The 26058-nt window shown below is 33.3% G+C and overlaps 2 protein-coding genes across 4 annotated transcripts in view; one reads left to right on the plus strand and one right to left on the minus strand.

The window, feature by feature from the left end:
- LOC128221802 (uncharacterized) overlaps positions 1–19834 on the minus strand; it is a 34370-nt gene extending 14536 nt beyond the window's left edge. Inside the window, exons 1-9 of the mRNA XM_052930404.1 lie at positions 19825–19834; positions 15574–15915; positions 15317–15421; positions 14981–15060; positions 12247–12391; positions 8624–8747; positions 4378–4493; positions 3086–3203; positions 1095–1198 (exon numbers count right to left, since the gene is read on the minus strand). Of these exons, the coding sequence (XP_052786364.1) occupies positions 1095–1198; positions 3086–3203; positions 4378–4493; positions 8624–8747; positions 12247–12391; positions 14981–15060; positions 15317–15421; positions 15574–15915; positions 19825–19834 (1144 nt within the window). The remainder of the gene's footprint in view (positions 1–1094; positions 1199–3085; positions 3204–4377; positions 4494–8623; positions 8748–12246; positions 12392–14980; positions 15061–15316; positions 15422–15573; positions 15916–19824) is intronic.
- A 2955-nt stretch (positions 19835–22789) lies between these two features.
- Positions 22790–26058, plus strand: part of LOC128222074 (trichohyalin-like) — a 52424-nt gene continuing 49155 nt past the window's right edge. For 2 of the 3 annotated variants that reach the window (XM_052930861.1, XM_052930863.1), the window contains exons 1-3: positions 22790–22869; positions 23741–24058; positions 25549–25712. In XM_052930861.1, the coding sequence (XP_052786821.1) occupies positions 23942–24058; positions 25549–25712 (281 nt within the window). In that variant the 5' untranslated portion in view covers positions 22790–22869; positions 23741–23941. Of the gene's footprint in view, positions 22870–23041; positions 23085–23740; positions 24059–25548; positions 25713–26058 lie in introns of those variants that run through there. The other variant, XM_052930862.1, reaches the window with a different exon arrangement.

Raw genomic sequence — 26058 nt, forward strand, 5'->3', positions numbered from 1 at the left:
TTAAAGAAACCGGAAACAGTTTACCAGATGACGAAAAAAAAACCACTTCATAGTTGATGAGATCTTGTTTGTGTATAATATCATACTTAACCGGTGTAAACAATAGTTATTAATATACCTTCTTAAGAATATATAGTAATAACGCCACTGCAATATATTCGCTTATTACCCCGCGCTATCATGATGTTCACGATAAATAGTTATTTAATATAATGTTTAATAAACCTTTAAACTGTTACAGTAAATTGCATCGTTATAACTGTTATATTTATGTCATTTACGTGTTGAACTTTTGTTCAAATTTATATTTGTTGAATTTCAAGATTTCTTTCTCTTAAATTACATGTGAACTTTAATCGAAATCTTTAAAATTCTACAGTTTTTGTTCGGTATAATGAAAAAGATAATAAAATAAACAGATTGCACTGTCACTCTCAAGGCAGTCAATATCTATATAATTTGTACCCACAAAACGTTTATGAGTTAACATTATATAAATATCAGAAAAGATGCCAAAGAAGATGATAGCATATAATATTACATCAATAATATCATCACCCGGTGAGCCGATGCCAGGGTACGGATTGGCTAATCACGTGTTTATGAGAACTTACGTGAGGAACAATAATAAATGCTATCATCCTCGATGGATATGAGCCCTGGGGCAGTGATTACGAACAATCTGAAGTCTGAATTTGGACTCGAGACTCATTATTTAAATAAAAAACTTTATTTCATTGTAATGTTCCTTCTACTAGAGCATTGATGGTAAAGTGTGCTAAAATATATTCATATTTGAATGTTTTACTATTATTAACATACATTTTTGTAAAAGAAATGGAATAAATATTATATTTTGGTCCTTTATTAAATGCTGAGACTTGGACTTGAGACTGTTTGTAATCATGGCACCTGATCAATATAAATACTAAATCCAAATGTGGAAGACATTTTTCTTCCGGGGGAGTACCCTCGAACCCCCGCCAAAAGTATGTTGCGTACTCATCATGAACCCCTATGCTTCGCCCTAGATCTTTCTTTGTTCCAATAATCAAACTTAAACCATTATTGATGATATATAATTCGGTTCTCACCAATATACATCGACATGTAGGCACCACCACGAATGATGTGTTCAGATAGCCTCGACTGCAAATTTCGCAGCATGCTCTTCATAAACATCAGCTCATCTTTGTTCCTTAAAAAATGCAAATGAATGTACAACAATTGATAAAAGAAACTGATCACTCTAAATTATTATAGCTTGTGCATATTGTAAATATAAGCTAGCAAGTAGTGTGTGTGTGTGTGTGTGTGTGCGTGTGTGTGCGTGCGTGCGTGCGTGCGTGCGTGTGCGCGTGTGTGTGTGTGCTGCGTTAATTAATCTATACTTCTTTGGTTTTAAACATATATTTAGTTTAAATAGGAAAATCAAATAAATGGGTTAACAGTTTGTGGATTACGCCGAGTACATATTTAACCCTGTTAAGTGGATGAAGACAAGAATGTAAACAAATACTATGTGAGGAACCAAACGCCACAAAAACTAATTCGGAACTCCTCGGCCATTTTTATCGAAAACAACCTCAGAAGTTTGCCGGTACATAAGCTGAAGTTGTTCATTTTTTTTAATTATATCATAAATTAAATGTAGTGTTTTATCTTGTTTTTATTGATCTAAGTTTAAATTGATTTCCAGTGAAGTTTATTATTGCAAACATTATTGAGATTCTCAAGAGTAAAGTCATTAAGTTAAACTGCTTAATTAAATTACGCGATCTACTTGCAGCGGACTTAAACATACCAATTTCGGAGTGTGTAAACCGTCCAAGTACATTCGAGGTTGTTTTCGATAAAAATGGCCGAGGAGTTCCTAATGCACAAACACACTGAGTGAGAAACACCTTGCGAGCAGACAACACAAACGACACTGAGTGAGAGACACCTTGCGAGCAGACACCACAATTACACTGATTGAGAGACACTTTGAGTGCAGACACCACAAAAACACTGAGTAAGAGACACCTTGCGAGCAGACACCACAGAAACACTAAGTGAAAGACACTTTGCGAGCAGACGCCACAAGAACACTGAGTGAGAGACACCTTGCGACCAGACACCACAAGTACACTGAGTGAGAGACACCTTGCGAGCGGATACCACAAAAGACACTGAGTGAATGATACAAAGCGTACGAAGACCACGTTCATTTAAATAGTTTTATTTTCTAAGTGATACTCTTATTCAAAATCAATACATGCACATGTAAAACAAACATAATTTTTGAGTGAACAACATTTAACTATTTACCTAATAATGCATTTATGGAAACAAGTAATAACCTAACTTATAATAAGATTGGAACCGTGTATTTTATAGCTGAACACGCAAGAACATTAAATGATTGGTGAGTGCATAAAGATTTACTGCGATCTACTATCGTCTCATTAGGTACAAATACCATGTTTTGCACCTTTCTTTCTAATTTATTGCTGTATCAGTCATATGTACAATTGTTTTTGGTGTAGTATAACAAAAGTATTAATTGTGGTAAATCTTAGTTGAGAGTGCATCTTTAAAAGGTCTGTGAAGCACGAGTTCACTTGAATACAAGTTTAGGTAGAGTTTAAATCATTTAAAGTGCGCACAGGATCCCACTTAATCGCAAACATGTTTTTTTTCAATAATTACAAAATTTTAAATATAAACCCCATCTGGGCCAGCGTCAGCATGCAAAACAAGAAAGAAGAAAAGTACAAATACTTATATTAATAGATAAAAATTCACTTTCTAAATGACTGGATACAAAAATATTGTAAGCCTAATATATCGATTTACTTGGCCCATTCGGAACTCCCCGGCCATTTTAATGCAATAATACACTTCAGTGGCAATCAATTTAAACTATGATCTATAAATACAAGCTTAAACACTACATTTAATTAATGATATTAAAAAAAACGAACTACTTCTACTGATGTACCGGCATACATCCGAAGTCGTATAAAAATGGAGCTCCGAATGCACTTGGCCGTAACTTAATCTCAATGTCTTTCGTGCGTAAAGTACAAACATTAATTCTTACCAAATCGTCACAAGGGTTTTGTTCTGGGAGGAGCAGTATTCGCTAGCTTCAATCCAAGTCCGGTATTCGTACACGTGGAACGAATAGCACTGACCGGTGTGTGGAGAACATTTATATGCTGAAAAGATTGTCCGGTTGTCACACTACTTTATCCATGAACAATGCCAGGGATATAATTATATCTATTGTGTGCTGTGTATCCCTAATATAATATCAATTCTTTGTTACTTTATGTTCTTATAAGTTGTGTTGAACACTTATGTTTTCTATATACTCATCATTTAATCCCAGTGATTTATTATTCTACAGTTTTCTTTATAATAAAGTACATTTTAATTATATAAACTTTTATGAATATACAATTAGAAATAAGCTCTATATTTGTAATTTTATGAAATGTTAGAACAACCTTTACAAAACTAGAACAGAAAAGACGGTTTATTCGACTTAAACAAGAATACTTCGTCGTAATACATATAGTTATATATATAAACATGTCACGTATCTAAACTTAAAAACTAGAAACGCAACTTTTTTAAAACAGTATAGCAATTTTCGCCAATTATCACCTATCAACTATATTGTTACAACACACAATACATCTCCCCAACCTCAATTTCTATAGGAAAAATTAACGGTTAGGAAAGTGGGAACAAAACATGTAAAAGAAGATAAGTACGAAAAGCATTGTTCAAATGTGAACACAGATAATGTATTTGGGCAGCTTTGCGAATTGTTAGAACTGAGTTTAGACATTAATAATCGTTACCGCATTGAAGATACTTTTCGAAATGCAGAGTCCAATTAAAAAAGTGATGTATATAATATTAAGGCTGTTTACTACACATATCTTGATTTTGAAATAAACACATCGACTTAACGGTTGTACCTACAACTTCAAGCGGAAATGCAGTGACCAATAAAAAAAGTGATGTATATAATATTAAGGCTGTTTACTACACATATCTTGATTTTGAAATAAACACATCGACTTAACGGTCGTACAGTCATTGGACCTTCAACTTCAAGCGAACACAATAGTTCTCGCTTGATAAAAGCGTTATGTTGATATTCAAATATGATATGACTTATATACAGTGAAGAAGTGACACGTCTTTAAACAATTGCATATTGTTAAAATGTGTATAAGCATGCTTGTTATTTATTATAAATTAAACACCAAATAATACCACTGAAAAGTCAATACTCATTAAGCAGTGTTTGATCTGTAATTGGCCATGACATTATTTGACTATTATCTTATACATGAAGTTCAGCAACATAAAACCAACCTTGTTCATTTTCGTCACTATCGTTGGCCGAAATTGCTTCGTATGAAATCGTAAAACGCTGTCTATTTGTAATTGCATTTACCATTCCAATACCAGCAATAATATATATATCGCGGCTTGAAATGTACATATCATGGAATGGACGATTTGAGTTGCAATATCGTCGGTCTTCACTAAAAAAATTGTTTTGTTGAAATTCAACCGACAAGTCTGTAAAAATAGATTGTTAACACATATAAGTTATATGTTTCGTTTAATTGTAGTGTATATGTAAAAAATGAAAGATTTATGTCAAAAAATACATATGTAAACTGACAACTCAAATATATCAATATATTATTGTTTCAAAAAACACGGGTTTCAAAGTTTTACAAATAAATAAACAACTTAAGTATAGTAGATCAAATTATTACTGAAAGATTTAATTTAGTTCGATTGCTTTGGTTGTTGAATGTTAAGCTTAGTCTCAAATAATTTGGATATTGAACGATAAGCTTAGACTTCTCAAAACAAACAATCAAGCAGATAATTTAATGGTACTTATAGGGAAGGAGTTATGATGTTTTTACCATTGTGACAACTGACATCGAAATCTTCAAAGAATAGTTTGTATCCGAATATATTTCCGTGCAGCCATGTGGTTTGAATGCCGTGAATTATAAACTGAAGGTTCTTAAAGATTTGCGGGTGTCCAATATACTGATTGTATGATAAACGCATGTTCTTTGACAAGCAATATTGCACCGAGTTATCGCTTGCCGAACAGGACGGTGTCTCTGCAATAATAAAAACGATAAAATGCTTGACGTATGCATACCATATATATGAGATAATGTTCTATGTGTTTGCATGGTATTTAGTGTTTATTTACTGTAATGTTGAACTATAATAAGAACTGCTGAGCAATACAAATGCAAAAGCAGCTGTTTCGTTTTATAAAATTTACATGATATGTCGTATTTGATTATTTTCAGTTTTTTACCCATTCAAATGTATTTTATTTTACTTAATTGAATCATACAGCTGAAGACGTATTCATTTTCTTAAAATGTGACCATACCTCGACAATCATTGATTTATAGAAAGCAAATCATTTTATGATAATTGTCATTAATTAATCAGTAAACCGCGATGAGTAACTAACGTATGAATATGACTTATAAAATGTATAATATGTATAACAAATACGTTACTTGCTAAAACAGCAATCAATCGAAATCCAAGTATACCATCAGGATTACCCATGCCAAACTCGCATGTTGTAAATGAAAGTGAAAGAGCGGTAGCATCCGTAGCAATTACAGGTAATTGGTTATTGTGCTCTTCCCTCAAAGCAGCAAAAACGTGGTTCTTGTACACATCGACAAGGATATATGTGTTTGGATCGAACCCTCGTCTAATGTACAAAACGTCAGAACACTGTTGGAAACTATTTAGTGTGTTCTGTCTCTCGTCCCTGCCCCTGACGTTGAAATGAGTAAAAGTAAGTTTGAAGAAGCTGTTACTGGCCAATGAGTAAAGCTCCCATTTGTGATTCAAACGTTTTGGATATTCGAATGGAAAACCAGGGGACGTGAAAAGAAAAACGCAATCGTCCCTGCATATATCTACATTGAAAAATTCTTTGCTTAATCCATTCACGTTCTGCAACTCAGTTTGACCTGAAACATAACGGATATGTGAAAATTCAAACCATTGAATTTGGGTTATTACAATCTTTCGAACAAGGTCTTAACTTGCAAAACCAGCAAGGTCACAAGCCGCCTCAACAAGTTTGTAAAACATTTCTCCTTCCAACGAGGTTTTTCTTATAATTCAGAATAATAATGCTAAAGAAAGAAGTAAACAACATTTGTACTCACTCTGCCAGCAGTTCAGTATTGAAAACTGATCTTGATCATTTTGTTCGAGAAACCTGTAGTTCTTTTGTGCTTGTGCAATGTTGTCGGAATATGTGAAACATGTGTCATTCGAGGTCGCATATTTCAATCCAACACACGTTTCGGCTCCAATGCAATACTCGTCGCATCGTTCTTGTGATGTGTTCGTGTAAATACTAGATCCGCCAATAACTGGGACATCTACTGTCTTTGACTTGAAGAGTTCCGCTGTCGAATCGTTTGCACAGTTTCTTGAATGAAGCACTGCAAAACAAAATAAAGTTAAAAGACTTGTTCATTTCCACAGTGATGCATTATTAAATAGTGGTATTACTGTTTGCCATGTGATATGTAAATATATCATGATGCTTTTCTATTATTTCAATGAGATATCGATTTTCTTTCAATATACTTAGTTTCATCAATATATTTTTTCCTAGCATGTGTATCTTTTCACAAGCAAACAAACTAGCATTGTGTTTTACTTAAAGAAACACATTTGAGAAGCAAAGATATTTGTATGTATGAATGTCCTGTCTGTGTTGATTAAAGGTTGTGTGGTTGCCGTTCAGTGTTTGTTGGGACATTACATTGTGTCTTTAAACAATGTGGTTGGCTACTGGGCTTGTCCCTGTAGATATATACCGTACTATTTTGCATACGTACGTAAACTATATAAGTTAGTCAACGTTTTGGTTGAACTTAGTTGTTTGTATTGACAAATTAGTGCAATATAATTCATCCCACGCTTGATATCAGCCACTTGCAAATAAATCACAGAAACAAAAACAACATAAATACTACGTACATGATTGTTTACAACCCAACAGCTCCACTCTTAAACATCTACCTATTTCGGATATAGGGCCGTTCGGATACACCCGCACAAATCTCGCCAGAAATGGGTTGGGCAACCAAAATATTTGCGGATGCGACGTGTTTCGGGCCAAATCTATCTTGAAAGGCTTTAAAATAAAATGTTAAATCTTTAATAGACTGAATTCTTAGTTAATCAATATTGGCAAAAAAATATCACTCATGCACAATAGTGGGGACAGGATAATAACGCATACGTCTAGTTGTCAAACTACGTGCTGTTATGGCTGAGATAGCTCAGATGTTCAGTGATGTTTGGTTACTTCTTTCACTTTCTTTAGATATCTTTTCCTGTATATTTCTTCTACTTCGTTTTGGTTGATAAGTATATGTAAAAAAAAACGTTTTTTGAAAGAAATGTATAGTTTTCAAAATCTCTATAGGCCAACAAACAAATGCTGCTTACCGACACACGATATTGAACGTTGATATCAGTTGTTGTACCGTAGAATAGTACATAACCGTCTGTACCATACCGATAATTTGACAGTTGGCAAAAGCTTTTGAAACTGTTCATGTCCTTAACTTCGATACTGTTGTATATCTTGATTCCCTCAATACGGGTTATTGCAAGAACGTCTATCTGTAACACACACGACTGTATACAATGTGTACGTGAATACGTTTCTTATACATTTTGAATAAGAAAATGAAGGAGATATTATCTTTGATGTAGAGATTAACGATTTTAGTACCAATTATTAGGCAATAGTAAAACTCTCTATTTGGTTCTTTTGGACAATATGTGCCAAACGACTGATGTCATTTAAATGTTCATATTTATATGACAAACACATGTCCCAGTTGCTTAAGGGCTTCAGGTCATACTTCATTCATACTGCCCCATCCGATAAGCTTGATTATCATTTAGTGATGATAGTGATTGTCTGCCCGAACTAATTTACTAAAGTATTTCAACTACTCCTTTGCTCAAGGATTCATCAGACAACTGTATCGCTTACGTAACGAGCTATTTATTAAAAATCAACATAGGACCAGGCTGATTACTGACATAGAGTCTTTAATGAGAGAAACAATTAATATCAAAACTTCAATGAAGTAAATTTGTGATTTTTTGTTTTTGTGTTCTATGTCTTTGGCGTTTACCCAGTGCCATTAAACCGGGTTTATGTTTAAACATTTTGCTACTGAGCTTGTTTCTGTAGTTTTTCACATAAGTATTAACATTAGAATTTCAACAGACATTACTAAAATGCATGCTTTCTTCAACTGATGTTTGTATAATACATTAAAAACGACAGACACTGACCTCATAGCCAAAACCTTGCTGTAGTATAATTTAATATCACACTAAAACAAAACAAAACACAAACTGATAAACAGAGAGTAAATGAATACTGATAAAATTACCATCGTGTCTTATGAATCAAATGTCAACATAAGGTTTTAAATACTACTTCAAAAACTTGACCAATGTTATGTGCAATTTAACCTGAAGAAAAGGCCTCATGTCGTTGAGAGCCGGGCACCATCCTCTCAGCCTCGGTCTGGCATTCACAGCCTCGTGTCCCTCAATGTGGGAGCTGGCACTAAGCTGGTACGCTTTGACGCTTTCGTCTTCGATTCCTAGTTCTTTGGCACACATGTCCGGTCCTTGTTGAAATTAAAAATATTTTTACTATCTTTTAATTGGGACATTGGAATGTGAAAAATGAAAATGTTTTTTTTTTTCGTGTAAGAACTCATAATCAGTGATACGGTTATCTATTTAAAAGTTTGGAAATGGATTGTATACATACATTTCCATGACTTAACTGGAATAATTCACACTGATGTTCACACAGGAATGTTCAACTGACACATGTAAATTATTTACAAACCATTGGTAGGACAGGATACGATATGCGGAAGGATATCTTGAAAACGAAAACCCACAGCAGGCGAAATTTCACAGAGTGCATTTTTCTCAAATATCAAAGTTATAAATCGACCCAAAACGGGACTGAAATCAGAATTGAAAATAAGCTCTAGTCTTATTAAACAATATTTGCTGTGGACAAAATATTCTGCCAGCGTAACATGCATTTGCGAAAAGAGATCATTCGAAACCTCAAGCGATAACCGAAGAACAAACATATAAGTGTTGGTTTGATTGACGATGTTACGGTTTATATGCATAAATGGTAAGCTCATCTCCTGCAACGCCCTATACCACCGGCTAATACGATATGATATTAAACTTTACACTGATAATCACGAAAGTATATTTAATGATCACGAAAGACCAGGAGACTACGTCATAAAAAGTACGGGTAAACTGCCAGCTACAGTCAAATAGCAACACATACAAACATTAAATATAAAACCCATCGTCAGAACATAATGGGGAATCGTATCAATGTCCTGGGGGAACCCCAGTCGTCTGACAGAGCGAGAAGAAAAAAGCTACCTTTGACAAAACAACAGCGCTTCCCTTTTCGTGTTTTGCAAATATTCAAATTGGCATTCTTGTGGCATTGCACTGTTTGAAGGCAAGACCTCGTTAGAAACATATATTTTCGCACTTCTGTTGAGAAAGATGTGGCCTGAAAAGAACATTTTGAACTCGTTTATCGTTTTAACAACACTTGTGACAATTTCACAATCAGATTATTCACACTCGTTGTAATGAATCTACGCCACCTGGTCCCAATATCACGAAAAAACTTACGTCAATTCTCAATCTCAGTCTTAACTCATTTTACCACATAGCATCAACATTTATTAAAAAATAACATATGATTTTACACTTTTGTAAAGGCATTCTATCATATAATATGTTGATTTATGCCTTCTGTCACGATTTCAAGGGAATAATATTCTACAGCCAAAAATGTATTTGAGTACAATTTCTTGTTTTTTAACAATTACTCAAGCATATTTTCGCTCGCGAATTAAGTTCCTTTGAAATATTGACAAACACTTTTTATCTACAAATCCTATGAGAAAATACGCAAAAAGCATAACACGTGCAAGATTTTGAATCATACTATTATTTCATGTTGTAAATTGAGTTGATTTTGAGATTTATATTTGACTTGAAACTCTATCACACAGTTTTAAACCTTTTATTTTATAAGGCAGACTGTGTGTGAAGCTTATAGTTTCAAACAATGACTGCATCGTATCTTTGAAAAGTGTTTGCATTAGGTGCTCTGAATTGTATTCCTCCGTCTGCAGATAGAGTTGGGATCTCTTATCATATATGTACTTGGGGTTTACCTATAAGTTAGTTATTATTTGTTTTATTGTTAAGTTTTCTCAAGTTAATGCATACTTTGATAAGATTTACCTTTTGCGTGTTTTCTTTATTTAGGACTGTTGGGATGTGAGTGAGGTTTGTGCAGTTAAACTTGTTTAAACCCCCATTAAATTTACATTTTACTGACCGTTCCAAGGCGGTACCTTGATAAACACACATTCATATATATATGAATAGAAATATTAAGAATTCCTATTTTAAACGATATTATGGCAATAACTAGAAGGGCTATTGTTTAAGAAACACCTGAAAATTTGATGTCTTTCAACCATTTACGTTATTACATTATTCGGGATTGTTGGGATAAGAGTGAGGTTGTGCACTCAAACTGGTTTAAACCCCCAGTAAATTTACAGTTTACTGACCGTTCCAAGGCGGTACCTAACAATCCTTGATAAACATACCTAGTTTTGTATATATAGTATGTATGCAATGTGCTGTTTGTGAATTTTTGTGCTGTTCTTCCACGTCTCTTGTTTGTTAATTTTTTGTATTTATGTTCTATGTCTTTGGCGGTTGCCAAGTGCCATTAAACCGGGTTTATGTTTAAACCTTTTGCTACTGAGCTTATTTCTGTAGTTTTTCGCATAAATATTGAGTATTTTAGTGAAATTGGGACCTGGCCAATATGGGTTATCTTCCATTCATGAGTGTATTCATTCTCAAAAAGGTTAGCACAAGACTGACCTGTCTGTTTAAAGTGTTTGCCTGTTAATATGTTGGAAATTTATGGAATGTGTTTTCAAAGTCAAAGTTGATGAACATACCAACAACTGAATTTTCAGTGACGTTTAAAAGCAATCCGGAGACGTAGATTGCCCTTCCGACATCAAGCGTTAGCATATAACTGTAGTTACACGTCTCCTTGATAACCGATGTTGTGTCAGCTGATTTCGGAGAAAATTACCAACAAATGTGCAATCTCTTTACTATATTCTACATTTTTTATTATATCATATTTCAAAGACTCCTACAATCGACTCGCATCAAAACTTTATTATGCAAAAAAGGTTATGATATTTATACTAACGATATAATCTTCAAATGCCAATATAACTATATTTATGCTTTAAAACTTCTGTCGAAAATTAAATGTACAATACAAAGTGTATACATTAACATATGTTTTTTCATACGTACCCAAGTTGCAACAAGTTTGGTTTACTGTCACATTGTAATAATATATCGTATTGCAATCAGATAAATTATCCGTAATATCTGAATGAAAAATAAACACAACATAAACCTTTTAGTACGTGTGTACCCATGATGACAATCCATGTTAAAACTGTATTTAAATGATAATAACTACATGTATATATTTTATAATGATTCGGGGCGCTCCACACACAAAGCTTTTTGGAGAAAAACTCTAAGTGAAACAAACAGCATTGCGTCGTCGCGTAGCAGCGAAATAACAATGGAAGATGAACACTTTTACAAACAATATATTTTTAACCTACTCTTTACCAGCATACACCCTTGATTAGTTTTATTTTACCTTAAGTCAATCACACAAGCTGGGTTGCTTTATTGAATTTTGGAGGGTATTGCCAAAATACATTTTCTGTCAGCAAAAAGTATGTAGCAATTTTTCTTGACTGTTCACGTTTTCTTATATTCAAACATATTATATAACATCATTTATGAATGAAATGTGATTCAAATAGTACGACAAAGCAAACTGTAGGGTCTTAGATGACATATAAGATAGCTTATATATAAAGAACACGGTACAATGCATGAGCGATATTCTATAACGCTATAGCTTCAATGTAGCCTGGCATTGATATGTATTAGAAGTTTATGATTAAATCACCAAAGGCATAGATAAAAGGTGGAACTACTTACCTGGACCATGCATAGGGAATGGGGTAATCAAGCAGAGCCGAAAAGGTGCGAGAGTGTTGCTGTCGGTCGAAGCAACGACGTCTTGGACAGATACTATCTTAGCAGTCGAATTCTCACCATCGTTTGGGCAGTCATATTTGTCATGCTGGTTAATATATTTTAGATGTAAATTTATTCATACAATAAAACATCAGAACAAAAGAGTGAGCGAGCAAGATAACTTATTATTTTAACCTTTTATGTTATGGTCTCTGCAATGAATTTAGCAAGTGTTTGCTATTTTTACTATTGTGATGCACAACGAACAAACAATTCCGGTGACGTTTGACATGCTGGAACATACCATCAACCCCGGTACCAGACGCGTCACGCGCAAAAAGGCGCCACATTTTACATTGTATTGTAAACTTCATGAAATGCAATTATGACAACCCTAAGCAGCGGAATTTAATACAGTTATTTATGAGAATTATATTTACAAAGGGGTCAAAACATTTTTAAAAAGGTGATGTTTCAGAGGAATTATTGGACTAATTTTGAATAATTGAGCTAACATAACTGCGCGTTATGGCGCACGCTCTATTTAATGTCTTAAGCAATCATAATAAAAAAAGAATCACGTGTTTTCGGTCAGGTTAGGAAAGGTAGTTTACCTATGAATTTACTTTCATCGGAGATGTTGTCTTAAGCAATCAAAATAAAAAAAGAATCACGTGTTTCCGGTCCACATGGAAAGGTTGTTTACCAATCAATTTTCTTTTCATCGGAAATGTTTTTAATTATTAAAGTAAATGCAACTGGAAGCATCAATAAATGGTAATGTTATATTGTGTGCTGTACAATCATGATATCTCAATGATCCATTTTTACGATTTTTACTCGCTTTAAATGATAAAAAAGTCGTTATTAAAAATTGTGAAACAAATTATTGAAACATTTAATGGTCGATTTATGGTGATAGATGGAAACACAACTGATAGCTTTCTTTCCAAATTGCCTCCCTTAATGCTGCACTCTCACAGATTTACCATTTTTACAACTTTTTAATTTTTTGTCTTGGAAAGAGCTAGTTTTTGCGTAAATGTCTGCAAACCAATGATATAAGATTGCTGACAAAAACTCAGATACTAGTAATAGACTTTCAGTTTCATATTTCCGTTCGAAAATTAATGTTTTATGGCCTTAACCGTAACTAACGTTTTAAGAGAAATGTATAAAACATCAATTTTTGAACTTAAATATAAAAATCTGCGATCTAATTTTTTGTCAGCAGTCTTATTTAATTAGTTTCAATGGATATTCGCAAGAATTGGCTTGTTCCAAGACAAAAAATAAAAAAGTTGTCAAACGTCCAATCTGTGAGAGTGCAGCTTTAAAATACAAGTACATGTATGTTGTATGAATAAACGCCAGCGGAGGGCACATCGGTAATTAGAGAATGGCATTATGCATTTGTAACTCTGATCCCAATGTTACCTTAACAAAATATTTATTATGTTTAAGAACAATTGTATTGATGTTTCAAAAATGTTTATTCTGCTTGCACAATGTAGTGTCGGTCCAAAACTATATATAACTTATGTTTACTGTTGTAAATAGTACCCGACGATTTATAAATATTTACTGACCGTTCCAAGGCGGTACCTAACAATCCATCTTAATAAACACACCTAGATTTGTATATAGTATTTACGCACTGTGGTGTTTGTGCTGTTGTTCCATGTTTCTGGTTTGTGATTTTTGTTTGTTTTTCTGTTCTATGCCTTTAGCGTTTACCCTGTGCCTTAAACGGAGTTTATGTTTAAACTTTCGGCTACTGAGCTTGTTTCTGTAGTTTTTCATATAAATATTGACTTGAGTTGTAAATTTGTAACCATACCTTTGAACAAGGACGTTTGTTGATTATCAGATTCCCTTGTCTAATCGTCACATATGGTTAGTTCACTATATAAACGAACTTTGTTTATATAAATCAATAAAAGAAAACGTTGATGTTGTTAGAGCAACATTTTACTGTATCGCCAATACCATTTGCATACTTTTCCCGTTTGAATTTAAACAGTCATGATTTTATATAGTTCCCCTAGCCTGGGTTACATGCCCTTACCATTTATTGCTGTGCAGAGTACGCTGGGTACCAGACAAATAGTTCCCCCTGTCAAATATGATATACGTTGGGGCACTTACGGCATTCTGTGATGGGTTTTATTTCATTTGGTAGAATGTCGGTCAAATAAAATAACACCAAGTTGGGAAACGCTACATCATTTACTGTCGTTAACATCGTCGGCAACCACGGTGCATTTTCCGTTACACTTCATAATGATACGTAGTAGTTTATCGGGGGTATCCGACGATGTGTCATTAAAAGAAATATAATTATATTTTGTTTTTACACTGAGCATTGTGATAATTGCTCGAATGAATTACAATTATTAACAAATACGTTTGGGAAATACTGCAATGAAATATTCATAACATTGTCCGGACCATGTTGAAATGAAGTTCGTTTAAATACAATTAATCAATCACTCTAATCGTCCTGGATTTCATCTCTGGCACTTAGTAACATGAGTAACATGAATGATAAATGCAATCATTATAATTAAATGATAGAGAGGCCGAAGCTGGATGAATTCCATTGTGTGAATTGAAGCAATAATTGTAATAATATACGTACTAGTATAACTTTAGTAATCGCGTTGATTTACCATATTGTCTAAATAATTTATACCTTGATAAGCATAAATGGTGAATTTCCATTAAAGTCGTTTGTGTTGTGCATGTCTTTATTGCAGACAGAAATACGCAAATCTGGAGAAAAGATGTTCAAATGTTATGAAAATTACAAAGTGACAATAGATAAGGCAATAGCATTTATACAATTACTTCAATGTGTAATTAATTTTCCAAATTGATTCGCAAATAATATTTGAAAAAGTTTTGTTTTTCTTAAATGCCATACGTTTTTTATGATACCGTTTGAATCAGCAATCTAACATTTTACAACCTAATTTTATAGATAAAATGATAACGAAACTGCAAAATATTGTTAACCAGTGAAACTTACAAGTAAAGTTCGTTTCCTCGGTGAATACAAAGTAGGGCAGCTGTCCATCTGCATTCCACGTGTTTACTGGAGGCAGGTATAAAGACACAGTTCCGGTCGTAAAACCTACATTTAAATTAACATTTTATCACAGTAACAACTTTGAAATTAACCATTTTAGGAGCTTTTATACATCATTTATTGTTTTATGTTATCTAATCAATTGAGTTTGGTTTGCTTACTGGGTTTCCTTATCGAATAGGCTGAAATAAACATACCAGTTGGACATTTGCCGTCCGCAGAATATATTTGATATTTGCCTGTTGGCCACGCAGCATGTTCCTTTACAGCCGTGGTTTGATCTTTGTAACAGAAATCCATTCGGAAAAAGTTGCCTTTATCATATGCTTCAATTAGATTGTTGGTATCAATGTAAGATACGTCAAATATGCCAGTGATATTCTCCATAAATGCATCTGATTGGTAGAAAGAATGCAGCGATTGGTTCAATGTCATAATGATATATCCATTCTGCCATCCTTTTGATGCAACTTCTGGACATCCGTATTTTGACCTAGGCAAAAGGTAAGGTTCAGTAGGCCAAAGGCTTTTCTCCAAAACTATAAGTAATCAAAGTATTTATTATGATTATTGACCAAACTGTAGCCCTAAATGAAATAGTTTACAATGGCATAATATTTATTGAAAAAAATAATTTGAAACTTTATTCCTTAAAACCATTCCAATACAAAGGTAGATTTTAGGATATCAAATGAATTGAGTATTAATACGATGAAATACAATAATTGTTTTAAGACCCTTATGGCAACAATTAGAGGTGAATTAATATTTATAAAGAGCACATTAGAGATAAAAATGATTAACTCCATTTATTTGTATTGATAATGCATAATCAGTTTTAAAGCAAAGTCCACTCTGTGCCTCTGTGTCCTTGGGAATGATGTGCCAACCCGCGGGAAATCAAATAAGAGTATCAAATTATTATCACTAATTGTGTATGTATTAAAATGTTAGAATAATGGCTTGATGAAAAGTATAGCCCTTCCGAAATGACAGGTTAAATGGTCAGGGAATTAAAACTAATACTAGAAATGGCATAGAACACTAATTTCAGCATGGATTCGACAACATTATGATTAGATAGATATGCTTGGGCAGCAGTTAAGCACTTTATAGCACAACAATAGGTGTATTTGTATTTTTTCTGTTCATACCGCCCCTGTTGACTAAAACCCTCTGGTAAAATGTCCAACCAAAAATATTCTTCTGCAAATATGGTAATACATTACAACACGTTGATTATTTGCAATTTCTCTTTATCCATTTTCTTTTGGAATATTGAAGAAAAGGTATTTAGCAACATATTTGATAAGAAAATACGTCTTTAAAAGGAGTAAAAAATACAAGAATATTCATGCTGTTTGTATGCTGTAAAATGAGATTGCGATTAAACTTCAGTATTTTGGTGAAATCGGGCTGGTATTTGTCATAAACTACCAACAACTATTAAGTTTAGAATGTTAAAATTAAAATTCAGACTTAAAAACCTAAAGAGCATATGATTAGAAGAAAAATATTCAAGATGATACTTATGTTAATGTTATTAATTATTTTTTTAAACAGGTGACGTGACTTTCAGCATAATCACGTGATTAAAATGACGCTCATAATAACTGAAGAGGAAAGGGAAGTAATCGTTGGGTTTGGTTTAGACTGGTACCCTCTTTTGCTCTTTTCTCCAAATTATATTTTTGTAGGATAAGTTACGTAGGGTACCAGTCTAGTTTCGTTCGGCAGTGAAATGAGCTTGAACATGACAATACAAGTTCCGTTTAAGTGACACTCTTATTCAAAATCAATACATACACATGGATAACAAACATATATTTAATAAACCTTTAACTACTTGATAATGCATTTTTGGAAAATATTAATTAACATTAACACGATTGTAACCGTGTATTTAATAGCTGAACACTCAAAAATATTAAATGATTGGTGAGTGCTAGAAGATTTACTGTGATCTACTTTCGTCTCATAAGGTAGAAATGCCGTGTTTTCTGAACCTTTGTTTCAAATTAAACTCGATACCCTTCATAAGAACTATTGTTTTCGACATTTATTCAGACTTTTCGGTATATCAAAACATTTATAATAATTGTGGTGAATCTTATTTGGGAGTAAGAGTACATCTTTAAACAAGTTTACAGTCATCGAAATGAGACGTAAGGATGAACAAGCCCGAATTCTTATACTATTGCTTGACATCAAATTTATGAACAAGCCCTGCTATATATCATTCAGAATTTGTACAAGCCCGGGAGAAATAAATATAACCAGTGCAGGGCTTGCGGGCGTGTGTTAATTTCGACCACTGAAGTAAAAACAGAACTCACCGTATTCACAGAGCAAACCCGAGGTACCGTTTGGACACTCGCAATGGCATATTCCACCTTCCTCACTCGGAGTTCCTTTATTGTGACAGCTCAGTAGAGAACAATCTGCAAGTTAATGTAGACCAAAGAAATTGGCATTTGGTAACGCATTTACAGACGATCTGAATTATCTGGGCTCTGGTGCACCGGAAAGACAGTTTTTACTTCAAGTAAACAGTAGCATTGAGGCAATTCTTGTTGGTAATAAGGCTACACCAAATTGATGTTTCGTTCCGCAGATTTTCACACCTATTGTTTTGAAAAGAACCCACATTGTGCCGTACCTATATGTTTATTGCAAAGCGGATTTTTTTGTGGTATTCGGCATTTTAGAGATTCAAGATTCAAGCTGAAATTTAGTGAGTTGTATAGTTCCTACGCAGTTTTAGTGTTTTGTAAAGGGAAGTAACCGTGTGGAGTTAAAAAAATGTTCTATCCTGCTTCTTAAACAGGACGCTGGGCCCTGGGTTTATATATTGAATTACATGTATGATAGGAAGCATTAACATTTTAATTCAGATATTTACTATTTGTAAAAAAACCCCTCTCTTTTATGTTTTTATTTGTCTTTATATTTTTCTTCTTTTCCTTATTATTTGCCATGATGTATCATTGTTACCTTATTTATTATTTGGTATATCATGTTTTGTCAATAAACTCTTATTTACATGTTTACGACAATAAACAACTCTGTCTGTCTGTCTTGTGTCCCTGAAGTTTTATATGAATACTGGTTCTTTTGCATATTCTTAAAATTTGTTTTCACTGAATATGAAATATGTCAAATATCGTTCCGCTTTAAAAGTTTAAAAGTTTGACATGCAAAGCCTCTTTTTGGCAATGTTCGAATACTAGTATCCGATAGGATATATATGTTTATCTAAATAATTATACGCAATTTATTTCCCATGTTTTCATTACATTTTGAGTTTGAAAAATTAAACCAGTTGCGGTAAAATGAAATAATGAAAGTAGTATTCAATATGATCTTATCGTATTAATAATAAACAATACAAACCATTTATTCCAGCTTTGATGCTGTATATCCCAAATATGATATAGATGAAAGGCGCAATACCTGGTACTATCGTATTGAACATTTTCATGACAATAAGCTTAAAGATACTGTTCATACAAGAATACAGTCACACTGTTTCTATGTACTCCGGTAAATAACACTTTTATTAAAACAAAAAACAAAAACATTATCAATGATAACCAACTCCGCAGTTTGTATGTGCATTACTGGTATTTCATAGCACCACAGTGGTTAATGATAATTGAGCTCAGTTAGATAATTAATATATAATTCATGTTCCATGACATTTATTGTTATTGGCATTATACGGAAGAAGTCATTCTGTGCGTCATACTAGTAGTTGGAGTTTATTATTCAACCCTTCAATGGCACTGCCATTTGTTAATTTGTTAATGACTTTGTGCACTTTCATATTCATCGTAATTAAACTATTCGTTGAAGTTGCATACAGTGGTTTTTTGGCAGGCAGTGATCTTTACATTTGTTCTGTACACTAGTTGCTACGCCATGACGTCATATATATTCTAATGTGATACTGTGTATTTTGGGCTGGAGGCCTTGTAGTACGTAATAAACTATTCGTATTCGTAAGCCATTGTTGTTCTAACTGTTAAGTTGATGAAGGTAAGTATTCTGGTACAAAAATGTGCCAATTTTGGATGCCGATGTTTGTATCATTAGAAAGGTGTTGTTGTGAGGAATATGCCTATATATCTATCTTAAATAATATATCAAAATTAGAAGCTCCGCAATGCGACGAAGCCATGTTTTTAATATGGGCAATAAGAAATTACAGCCAATTTAAATTTTGTATGAGTTAGGAAAAAGGAGCAGCCTTTACCTTTATTCATTCAAGAGCAATCCCAAGCGAGCTCTACACATACCTACATATGTTTTTTATCAACTTTTATCAATATCCATCATTTCTACCAAGGCGGAAACCATTTTCTTTTTATAGTAACAGTGAAATTAACATTTAGCTAGCTCCTCAGCAGCAATCCCAAGCTAGCTCTTCACATAAGGGACATACACACCAACTTCCATTACTATCCATCAATTCTTACTTAATCATTGGGCGGAAACTATGTTTTGTATTTTTAGTAACTGTGACCTTGACCTCACCCCTTAAAGCAATCCCAAGCCAGATCTTTCTATACAACTACACACCCACTTTCATTACTATCCATAAATGCTAGCTTTAGTTGTTAGTTGGCGGAAACCAATGTTTGACGACAGAATGCCCGCCCACGAATCCGCCCAATCAACGACATACTACCTTGATGCATACTTTACCTTTGACCATCAGATAAGCAATCGCTTTTCAAATAATATCAATGTTATATGGGGTCACTAGATATCAAAGTTGATCATTACATGGATAATGGATCTAGAAGAAAATTTATTTCATTTGTGGGTTGGATTCCTTAAACGCAATAGGATCACGACCAAATGTAGACAACACGACGACGATGAAAAAATGACAAATGTTACACATGTATCTTAATATCGTTTATGGTTAATGTTGGATCCCGCCTTGGAATCAGCGTTTCGACAGCGTGAAGAAAATCGTAGAAAATATAAAATTTAATTTTGTTTAAATACTTTTCAAGAATGATTTATTGCGATTTATTCCGTTCTTCTATCGATAACAATGAAACAATGATTTCTATCGATAACAATGAAACAATGATTTCTATCGATAACAATGAAACAATGATTTCTATTTATAATAATGAAACAAGAATTTCTACCGATAACAATAAAACAAGATTTTCTGTCGATAACAATGAAACAATGATTTCTATCGATAGCATTGAAACAAGGACTCATATCGATAACAATGAAACAAGGATTTCTGTCGATAACATTGAAACAAGGACTCATATCGATAACAATGAAACAAGGATTTCTATCGATAGCATTGAAACAAGGACTCATATCGATAACAATGAAACAAGGATTTCTGTCGATAACATTGAAACAAGGATTTCTGTCGATAACTTTGAAACAGGGATTTCTGTCGATAACATGGAAACAAGGATGTCTGTCGATAACAATGAAACAAGGAGTCTTATCGATAACAATGAAACGATAACAATGAAACAAGGATTTCTATCGATAACAATGAAACAATAAATTATATCGATAACAATGAAATAAGGATTTCTGTCGATAATAATGAAACAAGGATTTCTATCGATAACAATGAAACAATGATTTCTATCGATAACAATGAAACAATGATTTCTATCGATAGCATTGAAACAAGGATTCATATCGATAACAATGAAACAAGGATTCATATCGATAACATTGAAACAAGAATTTCTATCGATAACATTGAAACAAGGATTTCTGTCGATAACATTGAAACAGGGATTTCTGTCGATAACATGGAAACAAGGATGTCTGTCGATAACAATGAAACAAGGAGTTTTATCGATAACAATGAAACGATAACAATGAAACAAGGATTTCTATCGATAACAATGAAACAATAAATTATATCGATAACAATGAAATAAGGATTTCTGTCGATAATAATGAAACAAGGATTTCTATCGATAACAATGAAACAATGATTTCTATCGATAACAATGAAACAATGATTTCTATCGATAGCATTGAAACAAGGATTCATATCGATAACAATGAAACAAGGATTCATATCGATAACATTGAAACAAGAATTTCTATCGATAACATTTTAACAAGGATTTCTGTCGATAACATTGAAACAGGGATTTCTGTCGATAACATGGAAACAAGGATGTCTGTCGATAACAATGAAACAAGGAGTTTTATAACAATGAAACGATAACAATGAAACAAGGATTTCTATCGATAACAATGAAACAATAAATTATATCGATAACAATGAAATAAGGATTTCTGTCGATAACAATGAAACAAGGATTTCTACCGATAACAATGAAACTAGAACAGGGAAGCTAGGTACTCAATCGATACTGGCCTTGACACTGGTCAACACATGGCGAATTCAAATTGAAGCGAATCGAATGAGTTGAACATTTTTATTATAATTTGATCTATGGAATTTCAGCAACATGCTCTATAAACCTGATTACCTGACGATATGCTTCCAATACCAATCGGATATGGACACGTGTTTAATTGTATGTAAATGTGTTTTTGAGCTGACCCATCACCGTTAAATAATAGAAAATAACAATAACCAACATTCAATCAGGGATCGTCTTAAAACAGAATAAGTTTGAAGTGCGGAATATATATTACTATTCGCCAAAAATTAATATGTTTTATTTGAATTCAACGCAAATTCTGGTGATCTCGTTGTTGCCTGTTTGCTTCTTATAGAGAGGCAAACATGCCGAACCAACAGAAATTTAACTATAAAAATGGTTGCCTCGGCATTTTATAAAAAAAAATGCGTGATCAAATTACCTAGATTAAATACTAAAAACATTGCTACTGAAAATATGGGAGCTTGTAGCTTCCACATTTGGAAGTGAGGCCATCGATATCAAATCTTGGACCTATAATAAATCCAATTTAAATCCTACTCCCAGGTGTTATCAAACTATGAGCTGACCAGTATTAATCCCGGATACTATTTAGCGGTAGCCTTAACTGTAAGACGGTTTACTTTTGTATGAACAGATACATTGCCAATCGAAAAACCTCGGCCAGTATCCTACAGGAATTGACGCTTGACGGTGATTGCCAAGTTGTTACGATTGATACATTGCGATTATGTTTCATCTTGTTTTATTTATATTAACCAGGCGCATCAATAGTATGTTTCATCGTGACATTGTTGTTGTGTAGCAGGTGTTCTTATTGAATGATAGATAATAGTAGATTCCTTTAACATTTCATATTTCGTGGTAAAAGTATTTATTGGCTGCTAAGTACCTTATTGGCTGTTGATATTAGCTGTTAACTTGCTCTCAGTAGACATCCACAGATACCCAGCGGTACGGAACCAAACGGGATTTAGCGTAACGGAAGTGATATTGCATGTTGGTCATGACACAAATGGCGGATTATACGAAGGTTGGAAAGTGAAGAAAGAAACTTTTGCCAATTGCACAAAGGTAACGATTGCATTCGTCTGTTGCGTCCTACAAATAAGTACAAATCCTAACATTTTAACCATCTAGTAAAATAAGATCCCCTGATGTATACCGTACAGTCACAGATTCTGAAAATCATATATCCGAAATAGGATCGACTTCCGTCAACATGTTTTGACATGACATTTGTAAACACAGGCATTGATTTCGAGATTCGTCGTGACATATGAGATATGGTAATATATACAATACAATACAATACAATACAATAAGTTTTATTTCAAGTCGGCAAGACACAAACATATGCAACATAAGCTCTGATGAGCTTTTTAACCGACCGTTAACAAGTGTATATGAGATCAACAAGAGTAAAAATAGCTATAAAAGGAAAAGTATTAGATATTTCTACATTATATATCATCTAAAAGCACACATATTAAGCATATTGATTTTGAAGGTTAGTCTTAAAGTAGATAATATTGTCAAATTATTTGGAATTGTGACTGAGTTTTACATATTGTGTTATTATTTAAACTTAAATAAATTATCAAACTCCACTATGAATGGACTGTGAACAATTTGGGCGTACCAAATCGTAGATTGGACCTAATTTAAGGAAGAGGAAAGAGATCAGACGTTTGGCTCAATGTAGCTAAATTACAAAAACACTGACAAAACATACCATCTATTTTTATCACGCAGTCACTCACTGGAAAATGAACTCCGCGATATACAATAGCATTGTCAGTGTAGGAGGTGTGCGTCCATCACCTTCAATTTTATAAAATCTGCTTACATTCTGAAATTCTGATTTTCATTGACAACAACTTCAACAAATAGTATTGCTTCTTGTCATGTTTTCACCTATCATAATATTTTTTTATGATTTCAGATTGATTGAAAAACACTGGCTTCAACATAAGATAATTGGACGTTATATTTATTTAAATTTATATGAGATACTTTTCTTGATGTTGTATGCTGTGTAGCATTGTACATAGAAATATAAATATTGTAAATATCACAACGGCAGGTATTTTGAAACAAAACTATTTGCTGGACATTTTGTTAGAATAGGATTATGCGCTGAATTATGAGTAACATAAGTCTTGGAGGAAACCATGGACACAGCATCAACTTTGACGGAGCCTCACTACAGAATGAGCAGGAGGCTGAGTACAGGAAAGAAGAGGAGGCACAACAGAATGAGGTAGGTTTTGAATTTTGTAATGCCTACTAGTACTAAGCATGGCAGACATAGGGATTACTTCGTAAACTTCGGATAATTTCTTACTTCTTACTTCTTACTCTGGCAGTCCCTGGACTCACACACAGTCTTGATAAGAGTTAGAAAATTTCATGTTAAGGCCTACTCAAAGTCAGCCTACTCCTACAGAAGATTACTTTAACACCATTCTCCAATGATGAAAATGACATTTTTATGTAAAGCCCCCCCCCCCCAAATAAATAAATAAAAAGCCTACCTACCCTATCTATTTTTGAAAAGAATGTAACCCTTACCAAACCTTTTTTTAGGCCTAAGTTAATGCATAAAAGGTTGAAAGATGGACATTTTTCTTATGGGATTTTATTGAAACCCTTCAACGCTGCTCATGAGATTTTTACATGTTCTACAGAGGAAATTCATATTTATTTTTATTATTATATTATAGTTATTAACTTAACTTTTCGAAGAAAAATATTCAAAGGATTGTTATACTCTTGGTGTCGTTGTTTGCTACACCAGCCATCATTGGCATGCAAAAATATTGAGCTTGACCGTACTCAAGATATAAACATATTTTTTATGTTGCCAGAGACAATACGCTTATGCATCTTAAGACACATTAGTCTGGTATTAACTACAGAATGTGTGTGTGTTTTCATTATAAGGAATAAATATGATTTTGAGAATTTTAATTCAGTTTAATGTTCTTGTATTACACAGTTCTGTTGCTGTATAATAAAATGTTGAGACTCATCTGTTGAGAACTTTCCCTACGTTTGTAACTGTAAGTGTAAAAATGGAACTTTCTCACGGCCTCTCAAAATACACACCAATACTGGTTTCTACCCAGGAGAGTGATTCTATAAGCTGTCAGCATATAAACAAAACTAACTGTAAATGTTTGTTAACCATTTTCTTAACCACAAGGTGTCATCTTGGATCATTTAAATTAAAGTTTCAACAATTCACCTAGTTTCATTCAAACAGTATTTACCTTAAATTATTTGATAAATTGTATAAAAAGTGTTTGTATATTAGATAAAAGCCATTGAGCTGAAGTATCCAATTAAGATAAAACAAATCTTGAGCAAGAGAAGTATGTGAATTTAGATAAAAGTAAATAGCATTGACAAATACAAGTTTTTTATCACATGCACATACTCATACTAGATATGGTTGTAGTTTTCAATGAATTCAATAAAGAGGACATCTTATCAATGTGTGTATGTACGACAAAAAGATCAAGAATTTGGGTTAGATAGGTTGTAGGTGTTACAAATAGAATAGTAACGCTTTGCTTGCAAATCAATTTAACTATGTTTGAATTTACAAATACAACTATTCCTTAGGTAAAAGATATTATCAATACACAGAGATATATCGATTTGAGAGAAAATATATATCAGGATTTTGGTATGATTTAACAAATGCTCAAGATCTTTTTATTAATGTGATATGATTTTTTCTTTAAGCTCCGAGCACTTCTTAGCAATGCTTTCGATGACTTGATCGATGATGATGACATTCTCTCTATCACCTCCGATGATGGAACAGACTCTCGAAATGTCAGTCTGGTCCGTCGCCATAGCAATGACAGCATGGGGCGACCATCTTTGGATGATATGAACAAAAACAGGTATAGGAAAATTGGAATGATGATTGCACCTTTTATATTGATGGCTGTTTCTGCTAAAATTTAAGGATTTTATGCATGGCAGTGTTCCCAATAAGCAAACCAAAATGGTCAATCAATTGACAATTGGGCCGGTTCAAATTTGGCCCAAAAAGTGAATTTTAAGTAGAATAAGTAGTAGGTGCATTGACTGAGCTTTGCCAATCCTTTATTTGGCATTTTTTTTATACCAAGTGCCAAAAGAATGTTGTTGTTTTCAAATCCGAATCAGTTCCATTTATTCGTTTTTTTTATTTGAAGGATTAGGAACAGCATGAAGAAAACTAGTTTATTGTACTTGATGGTATGA

Source organism: Mya arenaria, chromosome 16, assembly GCF_026914265.1.
Source record: "Mya arenaria isolate MELC-2E11 chromosome 16, ASM2691426v1".
Lineage (NCBI taxonomy): Eukaryota > Metazoa > Mollusca > Bivalvia > Myida > Myidae > Mya > Mya arenaria.